The sequence below is a fragment of the Leguminivora glycinivorella genome, chromosome 26, assembly GCF_023078275.1.
Source record: "Leguminivora glycinivorella isolate SPB_JAAS2020 chromosome 26, LegGlyc_1.1, whole genome shotgun sequence".
NCBI lineage: Eukaryota > Metazoa > Arthropoda > Insecta > Lepidoptera > Tortricidae > Leguminivora > Leguminivora glycinivorella.
The window spans coordinates 4,284,611-4,304,787 of NC_062996.1; the positions used below are offsets into that span (position 1 = coordinate 4,284,611).

At 36.7% G+C, this 20,177-nt stretch overlaps 2 protein-coding genes and 1 long non-coding RNA gene across 3 annotated transcripts in view; all 3 read left to right on the top strand.

The window, feature by feature from the left end:
- LOC125240103 (ATP-citrate synthase) overlaps nucleotides 1-5,623 on the top strand; it is a 62,251-nt gene extending 56,628 nt beyond the window's left edge. Inside the window, 4 exon segments of the mRNA XM_048147949.1 lie at nucleotides 1,455-1,617; nucleotides 3,490-3,623; nucleotides 4,056-4,262; nucleotides 5,322-5,623. Of these exon segments, the coding sequence (XP_048003906.1) occupies nucleotides 1,455-1,617; nucleotides 3,490-3,623; nucleotides 4,056-4,262; nucleotides 5,322-5,484 (667 nt within the window). The 3' untranslated portion in view covers nucleotides 5,485-5,623.
- Nucleotides 5,624-5,983: 360 nt separating this feature from the next.
- On the top strand, nucleotides 5,984-8,365 carry LOC125239986. The gene is made up of 2 exons (XR_007178578.1): nucleotides 5,984-6,894; nucleotides 7,408-8,365. It is a non-coding gene; the product is annotated as an uncharacterized LOC125239986 (long non-coding RNA).
- Nucleotides 8,366-12,155: 3,790 nt separating this feature from the next.
- The window catches only part of LOC125240104 (zinc finger protein 729-like), a 34,340-nt gene continuing 26,318 nt past the window's right edge, over nucleotides 12,156-20,177 (top strand). The window contains exons 1-4 of the mRNA XM_048147950.1: nucleotides 12,156-12,308; nucleotides 13,505-13,622; nucleotides 15,066-15,134; nucleotides 17,356-17,409. Coding sequence (XP_048003907.1) covers nucleotides 12,156-12,308; nucleotides 13,505-13,622; nucleotides 15,066-15,134; nucleotides 17,356-17,409 — 394 coding nt within the window. The remainder of the gene's footprint in view (nucleotides 12,309-13,504; nucleotides 13,623-15,065; nucleotides 15,135-17,355; nucleotides 17,410-20,177) is intronic.

The following is a 20,177-nucleotide window of genomic DNA, read 5'->3' on the forward strand; positions in this document are numbered from 1 at the left end:
AACAAGAACGATTTAATACTGGATTAACAAAGCCCATACAAAAAAGCGTACCCCTGAAATGTATGGGCCCTTTGGGCTTAAAACTAGATGGCGCTCTTTCGCAGCCTGGAAGTGGCCAAAATCATATTTTACCCAAAAAATTTTACGTGTTTTTAGGGTTCCGTAGTCAACTAGGAACCCTTATAGTTTCGCCATGTCTGTCTGTCCGTCCGTCCGTCCGCGGATAATCTCAGTAACCGTTAGCACTAGAAAGCTGAAATTTGGTACCAATATGTATATCAATCACGCCAACAAAGTGCAAAAATAAAAAATGGAAAAAAAATGTTTTATTAGGGTACCCCCCCTACATGTAAAGTGGGGGCTGATATTTTTTTTCATTGCAACCCCAACGTGTGATATATTGTTGGATAGGTATTAAAAAATGAATAAGGGTTTACTAAGATCGCTTTTTGATAATATTAATATTTTCGTGAATAATCGCTCCTAAAGGAAAAAAATGTGCGTCCCCCCCCCTCTAACTTTTGAACCATATGTTTAAAAAATATGAAAAAAATGACAAAAGTAGAACTTTATAAATACTTTCTAGGAAAATTGTTTTGAACTTGATAGGTTCAGTAGTTTTTGAGAAAAATACAGAAAACTACGGAACCCTACACTGAGCGTGGCCCGACACGCTCTTGGCCGGTTTTATTTTTTATAAGAACAAATGACGTATGTCTTTATTTTAAAATCATGATATCACGTCAATACACATTTTGAAAGAAATAAATTTGTAGGCATCATCAGTGTAGTTATGATAGTATTTAATAGGTGGCGCTAAAAAATCGAGGTGCGATTCTTAGTATGAAGTATGTAAATCCTATATAAATAATCCTTGCTACAATTTTTTATATATGATATTAAAATAAAGAAGCATGACATTTGTTCTTATAAAAAATAAAAACACGCAAAAATATTTGGGGAAAATATGATTTTGGCCACTTCCAGGCTGCGAAACAGCGCCATCTAGTTCTGAGCCTTAAAGGCCCATACATTTCAGGGGTAAGCTTTTTTGTATGGCTTTGTCTGGCCCGATATTATATCGTCCTTGCTTTCGGACACACAGAAGGGTTAACTAGATGGTCTAAGAGACCGCGTTGATCTATTTAGTTTACAACACGGCTTAATACCCGAGGTCACAGCTTAAAACTGATTCGCACTCCTACTACTACTAAAGCTGCATATCATTCCCTATCCAATCGTGTTGTAGCGGCTTGGAACAGTTTACCGGATAGTGTTGTTACTGCTCCCTCAGTGAATGTGTTTAAAAACAGACTAGACAAGTGGCTTTTAAATAATAAGACAGTGACATGACTTTGCTAACTATAAATCATGAGACATAGGCTCATCAGCTGAATAGCCGCTCGCCTATAATCGAATAATAATAATAATAACATTATCCTCGTACGTTACAGGTTCCAACGCGAACTTCCCGACTGGGCGTGCAAGTTCTTCGAACTGGTACTGATCGTGACGGCTGACCACGGGCCCGCAGTCTCAGGCGCACACAACACCATGGTCACCGCGCGCGCTGGCAAGGACCTCATCTCCTCTGTCGTCAGCGGCCTGCTCACAATCGTAAGTGTTGTGGAAATTGTCTTTTGCCCTGAACTGACCGTCTACCTCTTTAGAACCTCCTTTACCCATTGATCGAAGCATTTGAGGCTGATCAATGACAACGATGACATGAATGTAGAATCTCAAAAACTATATTTACTCGTTACTACGCGTTTTCCACGGTTATATTATAACATTTATAACGTTAGAGACTCTTCTTCTTATTAAAAAACCTGCCTGCTGCGCCGCGGTCCCGGGTTCGAATCCCGGTAAGGGCATTTATTTGTGTGATGAGCACAGATATTTGTTCCTGAGTCATGGATGTTTTCTATGTATACACGGTGTTTCCGGTATCACTCAAAACCTCAGACACCCCAACTGATTTTTATTTTTTTAAACTCATCTAGAGTATTCATCTTTTAATCTGATCGTTACTTTTTTTTTAATTGAATTTTTAATTTTCTGTACAGCTCTACTTGACTTTTAGCTCTACACTCAATAAAATAATTGCTAACTACCATCATAAACCATAAGACTATTTATTTGTGTACGTTACTGCAACGACATAAGGTTTACCAATAGACAGCTAAGATGTCACTGTAAAACACTTTAAAGCTTTGTCACAGTAAACTTCAAATTGGACAGGTAATCGCAGTAAGCAAATAAACTCAATATTCAAAATGACAAGGTTGTAATTAGGTACGAGTTCAATTTGTTATGACTTATGATAAACATTAAGATTAAACTGACAAACAACGTCAAACTAGTAGCGGAAAAAATAATCGTCCAAGTAACCGGCCAGTATTAATACCCCTAAATACTGAAAAAAGGTAAACAACCTCTAGCAATGCGATATACACAATGTTGTATTACGAGTACAATAGAATGGGCACGTAAAAAATAACTAATAATACTAATTTAAATAAAAATATTACCCCCATCAAGATATAGCTCAATCGATTCTACTCTCGATTCTGAACAAAGTGTTTTCAGGTTTTTAGTGTTAAGTGAAACACGGTGTATAAGTATTTATATATTATATATATCGTTGTCTGAGTACCCACAACACAAGCCTTCTTGAGCTTACCGTGGGCCTCAGTCAATCTATGTAAGAATGTCCTATAATATTTATTTATTTATTTAAAAAAAGACTTGATTGGTGATTTGAAGACAACTGAGTTTAGATACCAAATAAGTTCAACATAAGCGAATCAAGTTTTTGACCAGTAACAACTTGCCTATAACTTTTAAATTTGTTGTAAAATATCACTTTGTATATATTTTTAAAAGCTTTTAATTCAACTTCACTTGTTAGTATGTTAGTGCATAAAAACGTAGAAGCTTTTGACCAACTTCTCGGTTTCCGATTAAGCCGAAATTTTACATGCATATATAAATCACGTGACAATGCAATATTATGTTATCATGGAGCTGACCTGATGGAGCAGAAAGGTGGTCATAGGAACTCTGTTATGAAACGTCGTATCTCCATCGAGTAAGGAGTTTTTAGAAACGTCTCGGAGAGCAGTAGATGACTGTTGAAAGAAAGGTACAGTCGGCGATAAAAGCTTATGCCAAAAATGAAATTTTTGCAAAAAACTTATTTGCATGTTATGGTGGGTATATGTTACGATACGTACTGACTTTTATTTAGACACAAGGCACACAAAACTTTAAACAAAAAGTTGATTGGCCAACTCTACTGTTAGGAACCCTCGGTGGGCGAGACCATCTCGCATTTGGCCGGGTTTTAAAATACAATTACGGTCCTACTTTAATTTAAAAGTTTGTTTTCTTTTCCAGACGTAAAATCCCGGTAAAAGAAATCCTATTAAGCCTAACTGTTAAGTAGCCTTTCCATAATATAAATTTCAAAATACCTCTTAATTCCAGGGCGACCGTTTCGGAGGCGCGTTGGACCGTGCCGCCATCGACTTCTGCGCGGCGTACGACAAGGGACAACATCCTCAGGAGTTCGTCAACGAGAAGAGAGCCAAGGGCGAACTCATCATGGGCATTGGACACAGGTCTATATATATATATCATGATTATGGATCATAATGTGTATAATTTATTATTTGCTACATTCACATATTAAAACTGATTAATCAAAGAATCCATCTTTAATAAAGGGCGCAAAGTTTTTTAACCGCACGTGCCGATATTGATACCCGAGCAAGAGAAAGAATCCAATATTGAACCGCGAGCGTAGCGAGCGTGGTGAAATAGTACATTACGATACAAGTGCGTAAAAAAGGAAGTTCGAAACGAGTGGCGATAAATTAAAACACGACCGAAGGGAGTGTTTTAAATTGACACGAGTCCCAATCTGTTCAAGGCGTAAAAAAACACCATCTGTGCTGAAAAATATTTTTCAGTACAGATGGTCGTTTTTTTACGCACTAGTTCGAGAAGTGGTTCATTATATGCCAGGTCGAAACAAAACGTTCCTCTTCCAGAGTAAAATCCATCAACAACCCGGACTCCCGCGTGCGCGAGTTGAAGGCCTACGTCACGGCGCGGTGGCCCGCGTGGCCTGTCACCCGCTACGCGCTCGACGTAGAGGCCGTCACTACTCGCAAGAAGCCTAACCTCATCCTCAACGTCGACGGCATCATTGCTGCTGCCATGGTCGATCTGTTTAGACACACCAACCTCTTCACTACGTAAGTACAGCTAAACGAACCAGCGACATATAAGATTATCGAATCAAAGGTCCCATATTGAAAGTTGTATCAAGATCCTGGTCACGGCACCAAATTGTAAAGACCTGTTTAAGAATTAAAGTCAATACGCGCTGGCCCGCGTGGCCCGATGATGAAGCCGTCACTCGCAAGAAGCCTAATCTCATCCTTAATGTCGACGGCATCATTGCCTGCTGCCATGGTAGACTTGTTTAGACACACCAATCTGTTCACTACTTAAGTACAGTTAAACGAACGTGCGAGAACAGAGATTGAGCAGCACTGGGAGCCAGCAGGACACTTCTAAGGCACTCACGTAGCTTACAGAGGTCCTGTGAAGTAGTATTAAGATCCTGGTCGCGGCACCAAGTTGAACGTTGTATACGTAATATTAATTAAAATATAATGCAATCTAAAAGAGGGAGTGCCATACCAAAATTCATTTAGTGAATTTTATGAAATATTAATGTGAAAATAATGAAATGCAATTATTAATTTTTAAATTCTAGACTAGTCACACTTGTTAGTAGTATAGATATTTTGTACGGGGTAGACAAATAAATATAATCTACCCTGGGTAGACCATGTATATTTTAAATGTACCTATTACCTTGTGTGATGAATAAATGATTATCTATCTATCTATCTAGCAAAATTCATTAGATATGTTCTGTACTTTTATACTTTTTTTTCAGCGTTTATGTTTGACTTTATTCTAGCATTACTTAGTAATTTCCAATACTTGAGACATGGGAGATTGACATAACCTTAAACACACCTCGGACAATGGCGATCAAATATATGAAAGAGGCGCGTTCCTAGCACACAGTCTAAGCTCGTGTAGGTGAACGCGTACTATGTCTGTATGAGTGACATATGACAGGTCGACTGTTCGCGTTTTTGACAGGCGGTAACTGAGAGGTAACCGAGAGGGCAGTACTTTCAGTGGAGAGTGGGAGTAGCATATTTCAGCGATAGTAATCCTGTGGCTTAAATGAGACTCAAATGAGTGAGGACTAATATTATTTTTCCTTTTTCCAGCGAGGAGGGCAACAACTACATCCAGATGGGCACAATTAACGCGCTGTTTGTGCTCGGGCGCTCCATCGGACTCATCGGCCACTACCTCGACCAGAAGCGCATGAAGCAGCCGCTCTACCGCCACCCGTGGGACGACATCACCTACATGTCCCCCCTCAACTAAGCTCACCCCATCCTTACCTGTCGTGCAATGGTAACACACCGTTGTGTGAATCCACGTATAAGCACAGATGAAATATAAGATCATACCATCCCATACATTAAAATGCGACCGCCTAAGAACGCGCATACACTATACCACACATAGATGGCGCCACAAAAAAATGCCTTGTTTATTTTATTTATTTATTTAAACTTTATTGCACAAAATAACAACTTAATGTACAAAAGGCGAACTTAATGCCATGAGGCAAAAATGCCTTGTTGCCATCGATTATTTGTAGATTGGCGTTGTTTCGAGCCATAAATCTATGTCAAAAGTGACACTTAACGCCATCTAAAAGTATAATCAAAAGCTACAAGACATTTTTTTTGTGGCGCCATCTATGTGTGGTGTAGTGTATGCGCGTTCTTAGGCGGTCGCATTTTAATGTATGGGATGGTATGATCTTCTTATATTTAATCTATGGTATATGTAACGTGAGTCACGACTTCATTGAGTATTTATTTGGAATATAGCTGCAAATGAAAGGATCTATACATATATCGGGAAAGTGACACTTATTTAGAGATAGATTATCATTTGAACTTGCATCGTGAAATGGAACGTGATATAAAATCGTGACTCGTGTTACTCTTGCTGTGGATTGATCCCGTTATAGAAAATTGTTACAAATGCACCGTTACATTAGACAATCTTTTTGAATACTAGAGCGTAGTTTTAATAAAAAAAATAAAAAGTCGGCACGTTAGAAACTTTGAGGTGTAAGGTGTACTCGGGTAATTCCGAACGTCGAAAACCGTCGGAAAATTCCGAAATTCAAATGATAATCACCCGTGATTCCATAGTAATAAGGGTCCCTTTTCGGAATTTGCCGACGGTTTTCGACGTTCGGAATTACCCGAGTACACCTTACTAAAAGTTATTAAAAAATTGTAATGCGCGCACGGTAGATAATAATGTGTGGGTTTCCATCGAGGAAGGGTTCTTATTCTTCATGTGAAATAAATACTATTTTTTAAAAATTTCTGTCGAAATATTAGATAAAAAGGATACTATTTAACTTAAAGTTTAAAAACCCTTTTGAGATAGAAAGCCACAAGCATTCAGGCTCTAAATGTCTAAATTAGTAACTTAACGGTGTTATCGTATATTTGTAGCTGAAAGTCGAAAAGCACGTCAGGTAATATTAATCGAATGTCAAGGTAGCATTGTAGAGTGCAGTCCAAATTGAATTTTACCGTTTACAAAAATAACCTCAAGATTTTCATTTATAGTTGTATCGTTAAAGGATATCTCATTTGTGACGTTATCTGAGTAAAGGGACCTTATTTTCGATGGCGCTTACGTCCCTCGGCGTCGTATTTGTACACGAACATCGCTCATAATGCCGTAAGCGCCATCGACACTAAGGTCCACAGACCAACCCCTATAGACATCCATTACAAGACGACTCGCGGTCGCCAGCCTTCCTAGTATTTGCACTGATATAAGCGCGGGCGCTCGCCGTGCCCGATCAGTTCGACCAAGTAACAGACCCGAAAGCAGCGCGTGTTTTTCGCACTAAAAATTTGGAAAAGGGATGATGCCTTAAAGATGTCCACCTGTAGTGTGAAATGGTGTGGAAAGGTAACAAGAAGCTCAAATTTAAAAACAGACGGCATTACATTCCACAAATAAGTCATATTTATAATTTATTCAGAGCCGGCTAGGTCAACTTACATTGGCCACTTACGTATTGTCAGTAGAGGGACACTCATACTTCTGTCCCTTTTCATCTGGCGCGACTGCCCGCCGTCCTTGAAACGGCCAATCACAGCGCGTAACACATTTCCCCGCCCGCTCCTCGCACCCCAAACACTGGTGACTCGTATCGCGAACAAAATGTTTAAGATTTCTACTCTATAGGAGGTTCTCTGTGCTAAGGTCCCTTTACCCAGATAATGTCACATTTGAACATGCTCACTGATTTAAATATTAAGACAGCACCTACATTGCAACTAAGTTTTCCTCAACGTTCTGTTTCCTTTAAATTATTTTTTTAGTGGAATCTAACGTGCGAACTATATAAATAAATAAATAATTAGTTAAGTATTTATGGGGTTACTATAGTACGTGTAATTGTTCTAATGTCGGATGTGGATAAGTGCTTTAGAATTTCTAATATTCTACTAGATAATTCTTTGAACACAATTTTCCAGAGTTGTCTAGTAGAATGTAAGAGGTCTGTTATTTAAATTTTTGACTTATGGTGCAGAAGTTAGATACTTTTTTATTTCGCCGTTCGCAGTTTAAATAAAATTATTAAATTGGTAGTTTACTTTCAAAATTCCGAACGCATTTGCTAATAAATAATGGTTTTTAATATAATTGTATTCTTTGTGATTTTAAGCTTGAAATTAAACACGCATTTTTAAATCCACTGCCGAATTTATGTACATTTCGTAAATTATATTCTAATAATTTTATTTAGAACGCGAACGGTATCTACTGTCCATTCCAGAAATCAAAGTTGTTGGAAAAATGAATTTTTATTTTTAAATAACTTATTGAAGAAAAATATTAACATAAGTAACTCACAATCGTCATATTTTCTTATGAAGAAAATTGTTTACTTGGGTGTTTGGACAAAAAATGTATTTAGAGTATTTTGTTTAATATTTTATATTAGTCAGCACATAACCTTGTGGTGAAATAATTCATAATTTAAACTACCGAACAAAACTGGACTTTTAATCGTTTTATAAAATAATTCATTTTATATTCATTGCCATTTATTTGTGCAAACAACTCAAGAATGTATTTTATAAGTACAACGCTTAGATCTGATGCTAAGGTAAAATGTTTTTATGCAGTAAGTTTTTCAATAAACTATGACACTGTATTTTTGGTTGTTTTTTTTTTGTTTCGACTGAACTGACTGACATTATATTTCTTGTTAATTTTATTTATTTGCAATCTTATTTAGTAATAATAGTTAACGAAGTGCACGCCTCCCAAAGGTCTGGAATAGCTGCGGTTTGCGCGATGGGAAAGATAAACAATTTTAGAAATCGTTGCATTGAAATATTGTGGATGTTAGCTACATAACATAATGAATTTTCCTATATACGTCCGCTTATATATCTAGTATATCTACACTATACATATACTCCTCTCTCTCTCTCTATACCAATTAAAAGATGGTTCCCCTTTATTTTTTCCGTATATAAAAAGGCGACTGACATTTTCGATTCGATTTCTGCGATTTTTTTTATATAGTAAGTTCCTTTTTGATCTCGCACTTTGCCATGAGTTCCTGTCAAAAATCTTTGCCACAATTCTAATATATGCGGAAAATTATTGTGTAGTTTACCCTATTCATATAATAAACTAACATATATAAATATAGCTTGAATAGGTAGGTATATTATTTTTTGGATGCACTGTTTTTTCGATATTTACACCAAATAGCCTCGATGTTGTCTATTTTGTATAAAATATGAAAATATTGTAAAAGAGAGCAGCACTGTTATATAGTTGTGCACAGAACCATGTTATCTGACTATTTATATGTATTTGTAGTAATTAGGGCCAGTTGCATCAACCACATTTGATACACATCATCGTCACGCAGCAGACGACTATTTCATTTCATTTCTTTATTTAATATTTACACAGCATTACCATAGCATTACAGTTAAGACTAATACACTGTTAAACGATAAAATGACATACTATAAGTACGTAAAACTAAAAATACAATTAAAACACTTTAAAAACACTAGACTATGAAACTTGCCATACAATACAAGTTAACGAACGCTTTAACGGTAACAGGCCGTTTGATATTTGGCCCTTAGGGCCGATTTGTGTGACGATGTGTCTGTCAAATGTGGTTGATGCAACTGGCCCTTAATGTGTGTATTCAGTGCTCATAGGATTTACCATTCATATTTAAAATTTAGAATACATATTTCACAGTTAAGACTATGCTATCTTACCCTGTTTTGCTATATCACATATGTATGTATGCATATGCATGTAATAAATACATAAAATTTTAGTATTTTTACAAAACGGAACATCGACAAAACAGCGGTTTACTTGTAGGTCTAATGGTTAATTGAGATGCTCGGTGGAAAGGTTAAGGTTATTATATGGTTTAAAATACATAAGACACTTTTTACCGCAAATTCAGCTGTAACCAGAGATCTGAGGTCTTCCTACACATATAGGCGCAGCGTCGATGGAAAAAAATACCTATGTCGACACAATTAGAGCGAAAAAACAGCTTTGCCTCTCGTTGCGTATAGGAGCTATCGGCTATTGCCGATTCTGTGTTGTAAGTTTTGGGACGACCCTTAGGCCGTTTTCACATTATCCGATCCGATATCGCATGTCGGACCGATGCCAGGCGCCATCTTGGATTTTTTCCATTGAAATTCTTCCGAAATCCGATATCGGATCGGATAATGTGAAGACGGACTTAAACTTTGAACAGGCATGCTTATGCTATTTACCCTCATGTCACCCATGTTACTGACCTAAGTCCGTTTTCACATTATCCGATCCGATATCGGATATCAGAAGGATTTCAATGGAAAAAATCCAAGATGGCGCCTGTAATGTATGGGACATCGGTCCGACATCCGATATCGGATCGGATAATGTGAAAACGGCCTAAGGCTGCTTTACGTCAACGCTTCGACGAATCTTTTTCTACAAGTACATCTACAAATACAAAACTTTTGGTTTAGGACTTAATTTAACATATGATAGTTACAACTAATGTAGGTGTAAGTACTCGTCATTATTTGACTATACTTCACTTATAATTGTGATTTAAATTCATTTTTTTAAATCTAACATTGCCTACAGTCAGTGGGGTGAAAGTGGCGAAGCTGTTCCTTTCGGGCATTCTCTTCTCGGCTCTGTTCGGCTTAGCATTTCTCACAGCACCTATTGACCACGTGCACGAAGGAGCTGATAAAAAATACACGTGATCTTATGATAAGATCATACCTAATACTTGCTAATACCAAGGATGATTTATCTAAAGGATAGGATTTCAGGAATCAGGAATCGTATCTCATTTTTTTAGCGTCACCTATTAAATACTATCATAACTAAACTGATGATGACTACAAATTTATTTTTTTCAAAATGTGTATTGACGTGACATCATGATATTTAAAGAAAAAAGCATGTCATTTGTTCTTACAAAAATAAAATCGCGCAAAAATATTTGGGGAAAATACGATTTTGGCCACTTCCAGGCTGCGAAACAGCGCCATCTTGTTTTAAGCCAGAAACTCCTGAAAGGCGCATACATTTCAGGGGTCTTTTTTGTGGGCTTTATCTGTCCCGTATTATATCGTCCTAGCTAATACCTATGAACCCATAAGATTGAGGACAGCTCTAGTCGTTCACATAGCGAATATAGACGGTCAAGCATTATCAATAAAGAAAGCGCAAAATTATAATTTTCTATGAACGTAATTCGATATCCTTCGCTCTACTGTATGGCTAATGATTGCAAATATTGCAATACATGAAAAAAGAGTGCTAATAGGAACAATCAATTTACGCAGTTAAATGGGCATTTTAATATGTAACGTAAATGTTGTCATAGCAGTTTTATGCACAAGCACGTTTTGAGGAACAAGAAATCGACAATTAGTTGTCTAACTAATATATTAGGCGTTTGTAGACTGAAACCCTGCCCTGTTGAATTCAAATAAAATTTTATTTTACCGTATTGCAGTGTTTTCATTATATGAATTTCCCACCTGCTTATTTATTTACCGAATTTAGCGCAGGTCAATGTTTTGACTCTGTTTATTTACTTTTGTATAAGGTATAGTACCTACTACCAATAAATATCTAGATGTTTTCCTCACAATTCTAAACAGATTCGCGTGAAATTATGTGAAACAATATTTATGTCGGACATGATGAGTAAAGTTGAGGCAGTTAACAACAAAGAAACTAGCATTTTGCGGCTTACCTATTCGCGTTGGTTTTGAAGAAAATGTTTACCCTAGTACTTAATAGCTGACGAACTTCTGTCTAGTTTTACTTTACTACTATTATGAAAAAATAATACTGCGCAATGATTTTCTATTAATTTAACATTAATTACTTTAGTTGAAACTTGAAACTCTGAAACAATTTGAAATTGCCGCCCCGATTGTTTGTCTATGATTAGATTTTTTTTATTTGCCTAGTGAAGTGTCATTCATGTTATATAAAGAATACCGATTTTTTAGCCAAGTTTTTGTCAAGTTTTTCTCCGAAGACTATTCATTGTCCTACACATGTCACAGAGCTTGAATTAATTCTTTTTATTTTTCTGGCCTGGCAATATTGGCTACCAAAAGGTTTCACGCTATTGGCTAAGCTCATGTCAAGTGTTATAATGTTGCCTGTTTTTAATTTCTTGAAACTCCATGTTTCTACAAAACCGGTTAATTCATAACTTGCTATAACAAAACGAAACGTCATAATTATTTCTAGAGAGAGATTCGAACGCTCCCTTTGCGTCCGACGCCATTTTGAACGCTGTCATTGAACGGTATCAAGTCGCAAAGATGGATTCTTAGATCCCTCGAGATGATATTACGATTCAAGCTATGCTATTTTAGTCGTAATATATTCTAAATTCGCGTTATAGTAGTGAATAGACCGCCACCATGACGGACATTGCAGTTCAGGCCATGGAGGCCCTGCATAATTGTCGCTGCTGCTTGCGACGCCCTCCGGATAAGGGTCTCAAGACGATGTACGAGTCTGTTGGGAAAACTGAAGTTTATTGGGAAATGCTGAAACAGTGCTTCGACATACGTGTAAATATTTTTACTATATCATGAAACGAAACAATTTAAGGCACTTTAATCCTAACATTGACCTAATTCAGTTTTATTCATCTATATATTACGTCTCCTGTTAGCTTAGAGTGCATACTTAGGGCTTTCTGAGATTTAAATTTAGTTTTCACATAAATTCTCTGAAAGTAAACTCAAATGAAGTTCTGTTAACCATTTCAAGGAAGTAATCATGAATGAAATATTCAATTTATTATACTATTATAGATAGTCTTATGGTTTATAGGGTCTAAAATTTCAAATTATACATGTTTTTAATTTTTTTGACTAAAAATATGATTTACAACGTTCAATTATTAACTCAATGTTATAATTTACGTAAACTGTACATATATAGATGTTATTATAATACTCAAGTTTCTATGGCAATTTAAAAAGTTGTTTATCAGTTTAAATACTTTAAATAATCTAAAATTTGTCTAATCTTTGATAGTCTGATTCCATGATTCATTACAAGGATTTGTTACTTATCCCAAAGAACCTCCTTTTATTGAAGTTTGTTAAAAATGTTTAAAGCAAAAGTAAACAGAAACATTCTGTAAGCTACACTCACAGTGAAAGTCAAGCATATTTGTGTTGAAAAAGGTCACATTTTCATACTACTGTCTCCATACCCATATAGTAATACTATTTCTTAATCTGGAGCTAAAACTTGGAACTGCAAATAATGTTTTCATTTCTAACAGAACAACACTATTCATTTGAGGGCTTGAAAAGCCACCATTGGACTATCTGTTGCACAGAACTAGATTCAGATAGAATATTTAGATAGAAGTAACAAAAGTTCTTATCTATTTGTATGGCGTCACCACTGCGCGAAGCGTACTTGTAAGATTTTGTACTGTAAGTTATTTTTACTTACTTGCCTGTGATTTTAAATATGTCTCAGGCCCTTGAGTGTTCATAATTTTTGTTGCAATTAAATTGGCATTTTTAATGTTTTTGTTGACTTTAACTTACAAAAATTGACACCCAAAAGCTGCAAGCCGCAAATTAAAGATGGACAACTCAATGCATTTTACATTGTTCATTTGACACGTGAAGTAGATATGTTGCTTGATCTATGGTATATATTACATCTGTGATCAAATGGTTACAATCTGCATGTCTCCTAATCCAGTTTTATTTCACCTGCAGCTTAATCTGGCAATGATGAGTGCGGCATCTGCGAGGTGTGTGTGAACCGCCTCCGCGACGCCAATGACTTCAAGAATCAGGTGCAGCAAAGCCAGATTGACCTTAAGTCTCTGTTGGAGCGAGCACTGGCTGAGAAAGGTAATTTTTTTAATTGTATATAACGTGATGTGGTGACGGGTTAAGAATTTCACCACCCCCTTTCTTCCCGTGGGTGTCGTAGAAGGCCACTGTGGGATATGGGATATGGGTTAAATTCTGGCGTAGGCGAGAGGCTGGCAACCTGTCACTGCAATGTCACAGTTTCGTTTTCTTTCAACCCCTTATTTGCCAAGAGTGGCACTGAAACCTGAGTAGTTTCATGTGCTCTGCCTACCCCTTCATGGGACACAGGCGTGATTGTATGTATATAAAAAAATATTATATTGAAAATTACTAAGGACATTCTTACAAAAGTCAACTAGACGCCATGGTAAGCTGAAGTAGTCTTGTATTGAAGGTTATATGTACACTATACAAATCCACAAGGAGTATGTTAGAGGTTCCTTCAAAGTAGCTTCTATCGTGGAAAAAGTGAAGGAAAGTCGCTTGCATTGGTATGGCCACATACAAAGGCGCGAAAACGACTATGTGGTTAAGAAAGTACTCAACATACCAAACTCAACCAGGGGAAGAGGAAAGCCGCCTGCCACTTGGTGGAACAACATCAAGCAAGAGATGGACCGGGACAACCTAAGTACTCAGACAACCCAGAAACGAGTTCTCTGGCGCAAGTGTACAGGGAGACCCAACCCCAGATAAACTGGGAACATGGGTAGGACAAAGAAGAAGATGTACAATATACAAATACATACATAGGCAACTTCCGTGATGATGAGTATTTGTGCTCATCACACAAATCAATGCCCTTATCAGGATTTGAACCCACTAATGTCTGAAAAACCTAATGATATATGTGATTGTGCACGGGAAAACATCCCACTTTGTTGATTGCTTTATAGCCGCTTTGTCAGTTTATTTATATAAAGATACAAGTAAATCTCGCCTTAATGGTAACGGACAAAGTGGGATTTACTAAACACACTCACATATGAACAGGTTTAGTATGTTCTCTCCTTATTCCAAAGAACTAAGTTACGAAAGTCCCTACATAGTACATGTCTAGTATCAGTGTTCGAAAATATCCGATATTTATAATAAATATCAAAATATCGGATATTTATGATATATTATATCGGATATATATCAACTTTGATATATATCCATTTTGTATGGAAGGCATATTATTATTTTGTTGCATTATTTATGAATACAACTTTAGATAAGGAAAATTCTACTAAAAAACATAACATTTAGTAGAAAAACAGTAACAAACACAAAAAACTATATTATTAACAATGTTACATTTTTTTTAAACCATTTTTGTATTGCAATATTTAGAAAAAAATATATATTTATCGGATATTTATATCCATTGATATCTTCTATCAATATATCCTCGAACCCTGTCTAGTATATATTATAGTTTTAAACATTATAGTTTTGAATATAATGGATGGACTCAAAAGATTATCTTTGTTTCAGACAAAAAACCAGCCATTGTTAAGGTGGAGATTGTAGAAGATCCCATCAGCGCCGACGAGCCTTTGATACGTGAGTATTTCCATTCTCTCTTTATCAAGATGTCAGGGCTGCACAGGCATAGACCGAGCCACGTCGCGAGGATTGTGCTGGCGCGGCAAATATGCTACAGAGCGAAAAAAAATCTATCATACTTGTTAAATAGTACATTACTACAGAGGCCGGGACAAAGGGGGTTGCCGGGCAACCCCATTTCCCGCCGAGGTATGTATAGTGCTTTTCTCAAACATGAGATGAAATAAATAAAGTCTACTGAAAATAGTAACTTTGGATGGCTGTATCTCCTAAACGGTGCGTCGTAGCGCAAAAATAATCGAATTTTCGTTCCCCTTTGATACCCCGTATACGCTTATAAAAAAAAAAACAAAAAGTTAAAAAAAAAATTCAAAGAAAAACGAAAAAAAATTTTTTTGTATGAAAACGCACCCAAAATCAAATATTGTCTAGGGCCCGTACCAGTTGCAGTCGGCACGTCTATAAAGCCCCTTATAGTTTTTTTTTTAATTGGCTAAATGCCTGGATGTTATGTCACAATTATCTGTGTTTGGAAATTAAAAAAGAGGACTTTGCCGGCCTTGGCCTGCAAGGTTTGTATGAAATTCCATTATCTATCAATCGTCCTAGCCGCACCTGCAACGTCATACTTCGCTGCCAATTATAAGGCACATAACATCAATATTTCATACCATGTTTGAGAAAAGGGCATTTTCATAATTTGGGACCCCCCAATTAGCGTAAGTTTTTATAAGATAAGTATGCAAATGTGTCCGACAAAAAAATTATAGATTATTTTCCGCTACTGTATATTTCTATAGACCTGACTTGGCCGAGGCCGCCATATAGAAATAAGTAAAGATAGAAGGAAGGGTGTTCACTCCATTCATATTTGTTCCAAATTTGTACTGTACGAGTATGTAATAAAATACTAAAAGGCTAAGTATACTGAAGCTGCCCACGCTTAAGGACAGGAGAGCGAGAGGAGACCTTATCGAATGTTTCAAGATTGTTACCCACTGTTACAACCTCCCCGACATTCACAAAGTAGTCGCTATGAGAAGTACCAGCCGCGAGACCCGAGGTCACAGCCTAAAACTGATTCGCACTCCTACTACTACTAAAGCTGCATATCATTCCCTATCCAATCGTGTTGTAGCGGCTTGGAACAGTTTACCGGATAGTGTTGTTACTGCTCCCTCAGTGAATGTGTTTAAAAACAGACTAGACAAGTGGCTTTTAAATAATAAGACAGTGACATGACTTTGCTAACTATAAATCATGAGACACTGTGTGACATAGGCTCATCAGCTGAATAGCTGCTCGCCTATAATTGAATAATAATAATAACCCGAAATGACCTCAAAGATTTTCATATAATGCTAGAACATAACAACACCCGTCAGTGGTCATTAGTATAAACTAGTCTCTCGCAGGTCATACAACAATTCTCATAGACATTTCTTTAGTAATAGAGTGGTAAAAGCTTGCAACCAGCTCCCGGACGATATATCGGCCCAAAGTGTAAACAAATTCAAGAATAAGTTAGACAAGCACAGTGCAACATACATACCTGCAACCTCTGCTGACAACTGGATACAGGCTTTATCAGTTACTATAACTGCCTCGTCGTCGTGTGCTCTGTCGTGGGTGTCGTATAAGGCGACTGTGGGATATGGGTTAAATTGTGGCGTAGGCGAGAGGCTGGCAACCTGTCACTGCAATGTCACAGTTTCGTTTTCTTTCAACCCCTTATTTGCCAAGAGTGGCACTGGAGCTTTAGTAGTTTCATGTGCTCTGCCTACCCCTTTATGGGATACAGGCGTGATTGTATGTATGTATGTATAACTGCCTGCCTGCTTTACAAGTAATAATAGTAATACTAACTGGGGATTGTCCTTGGGTTCATTACTATAGTGCTTACAGGGATAATCGTTGGTTGGTGTCACATTACCTTTTAGATTAAACTGTCTTAAAGAGCCTCTGCACTGTTGCCTTCGGTCCCACGCATGCCTCCCAAAAGTCCGGGACCCCTTGGTCCCGAGATATGGTAAAGACAAACAAAATAATAATAATTTTAAGGCTCATTTAATGAATGGAGAGATCTAGTTTGTACGTAACATATTTTTAACGTATGTTGTCAAATTTGCATGAAGTTTTTTTAGTTCCATGTGGTGAGTGAAAAAAATTTTAATTTAAATTCTGTCAACATGAATACTGATTCTTCTATTTGTTACAGGTGAAGATCCCAAAAAGGAATTCAAAGCAGAGAGTGATGGCGACTTGGTGTCAAGTAAGTACTAAATATAATAAATGTGTTGTTGACAAACAAAAGGTAACACATTGTCAGTCTAGATTTATTATTAGTTAATGTTTGTTAATTAACTAGTGACTTACAATAAGACTGACAATAAGTAACCTTTTGGTTGTTTACAACACGAAAGTAGAATAAATGAGGATAGGATCTTGTTAGGCGCTCAGTTTAACTACCATACTTTTATTTTGGGTACAAGAACAGATTCTAAAAACTAGTATTTTTTGTAGGTACTTTATCATTATACGAGTACATAATGTCTTAAGACCAAGTTATCAATATCACTATTTCAATAAAAGTAGCTATTGACTACAACTTGCCACTTAGTAGAATTGAAACAAATGGTGCTTTGTTGCTCCTTTTGTGTGTAGTCACTGAAGTGAGCAATGACATTTTTGACTACCAGGGCCTGTAAACAAGTGCCTAATCAAATCACTAGCTAATCTCTATTGCTCTTTGGAACGTGAACAATTAACTGCTTGTTTACGCAGTCAGTTCGCTTAACCTTCACCTCGTGTATTTCAAATCCGATTGCTTTAGAGTTTCTAGACTGTACTAGTGCAGTCATTATGTATGTTTGACGGTATAAAAAAGTATAAACGGTATTTTCAAACAACTGTGAGCCATGAAATAAATATAATATGATTGTAGCGCCATTTACAACAAAACATGGCTTGTAAAATAGAGAATTTTGTGGCCTGAGGTAAAAAGTCTGTATAAAAATGAAATATGGTATCTCAGGCTGATCAACGGCTACTTATTTAGAAGTATGAAATGAAAATGACATTGCTTAGTAGAAAAGCTGTTACTTCTATTGGACAAATTATGAAATTCAAAACACAACGAATTTCAATGTCTTTCCATTTAGATGAAATCTTAGTTAATCGGGGACATTAGTTAAAAACGATGACATTATACAGATGTAGTGCGAAAACGGTTTCCTTCGTATTTTTCCGGAAACGTTCGTATTTGTCACGCTAGTTCAGTCAATGTCAGTACATCTTGTACAGTCAAGTGTAAAAATATGGGTGCGTACAACTTATCAAAAATATGTCCCATAGCACTTTATGTCGGCGGAATAAGGTCTCGGTACATATTTTTGAGCGGATAAAATCGATACGTATTTTTGCATCTTGTACTGTACGTTCGTACGTTTTATGAAATGCACTACATCTGTAATTATGATGATTTTTATACGTTAATTGTAACAAAAAATACATTTTTAACTATTAGTATTTGCTAACATTGTACCCAAAATAAAACAACTCCCTGATTTCTTATAAGATTCCAAAAAAATCTGCTAAAACACGGATCTCACTTTGTTTTTTAACAGATTTTCTGCCAGCATCGCATACGTTCACCGTCACATAAGCGTAGACCATGCCCTCTGACGGTGAAAGCATTAATAATAGTTTGTGAAATTTTACCGATCTTTGATAACAGTTTGTGTTAGACAAAATGTAATTTAGAGATTGCCATTTTTTTTTATGTATATGGAAATTAGTGCTTGTCCACGGACAGTTTTGTATATAAGATAATACATGGGTTAATAAAATCTAGCACATTGATAATTGATATCATGGAATATTTTTCCTGAATCGTCATATTTTTTACGTAAGGTAAAAAAAAACAACAGTATAGTAGATCCTTGACTAAATTATAGACAAAGTGGCCATAAAATTGGTGGATTTTACTGGATTTTTATAACATATCAGGGTAATTTCTAGATATTTCTATTATTTGTCACCAATCAAGTATTAGTGTTTTGTTCTGGTGTGGTATGACAGCCGGTGACATTTTAGTATAGAAGCATACCGTGTTCAGTCCTCAGAGTTGGCAATGCATGTGAAATCTTGAGATTGCATACTTCCATGCAAGCCTTGATAACGTTATTTAAATACCGTTATGATACCGTTATTTTAACAATAACGGTTTATTCATAACGGTATTTGATAACGTTATAAAACGGTTATGTGTATTGATTGTAATAATAACGACACTGTCCGGTATTGAACTCGACCGGCCAAGCTAGGCTTTCGGATTTTGTGTATGTCATAACGGTATTTAATAACGTTACAAAACGGTAATGTATATTCATATCGTTTTTGCGATACGTCCTATGGTGGACTCGGCCAACGCAAATCTTTCAGGTCTGGAAATTGTGTACTTCATAATGGTATTTGATAACGTTACAAAATGGTAATGTATGTGTTTATTTCGATAGTCCGATGGCGGACTTGACGACCAAGTGGGTTCTGCTATATTTCGTTCAGTCGCCGTTACGCCACTTTTGTGGCGTCTGGCTACAAGTCTGCGTACCTACTCGATGTCAAGAGATACGGGGGCTTATAAAATATAAAAATTTTACCTTCCAATAAAATTATTATTATTTTGCCTGGTATATCCGAGGTCTTTATAGAGAGTACGTCGTAGACGTCGCATCGGACCGATAGATGGCGCCATCGTTCGTTGTAAGTCGCTCCGGCGTCACACCGCCGCGATGTTGGTAGTCCCGTTTTTCCCCACCTGCAACACAAGGCCCCCCCCCCCCCCCGCGCCCCGACCCGCCACCAGCCACCCACATTGTTGAGGAGAAGTGCCGACGGTATATTAAGCCTACCAGGAAGGCATCACTCAGACCTCGGATATACCAGGCAAAATAATAATAATTTTATTGGAAGGTAAAATTTTTATATTATTTGTGCCGTTTGTATATCCGAGGTCTTTATAGAGACCTGTTTATTATC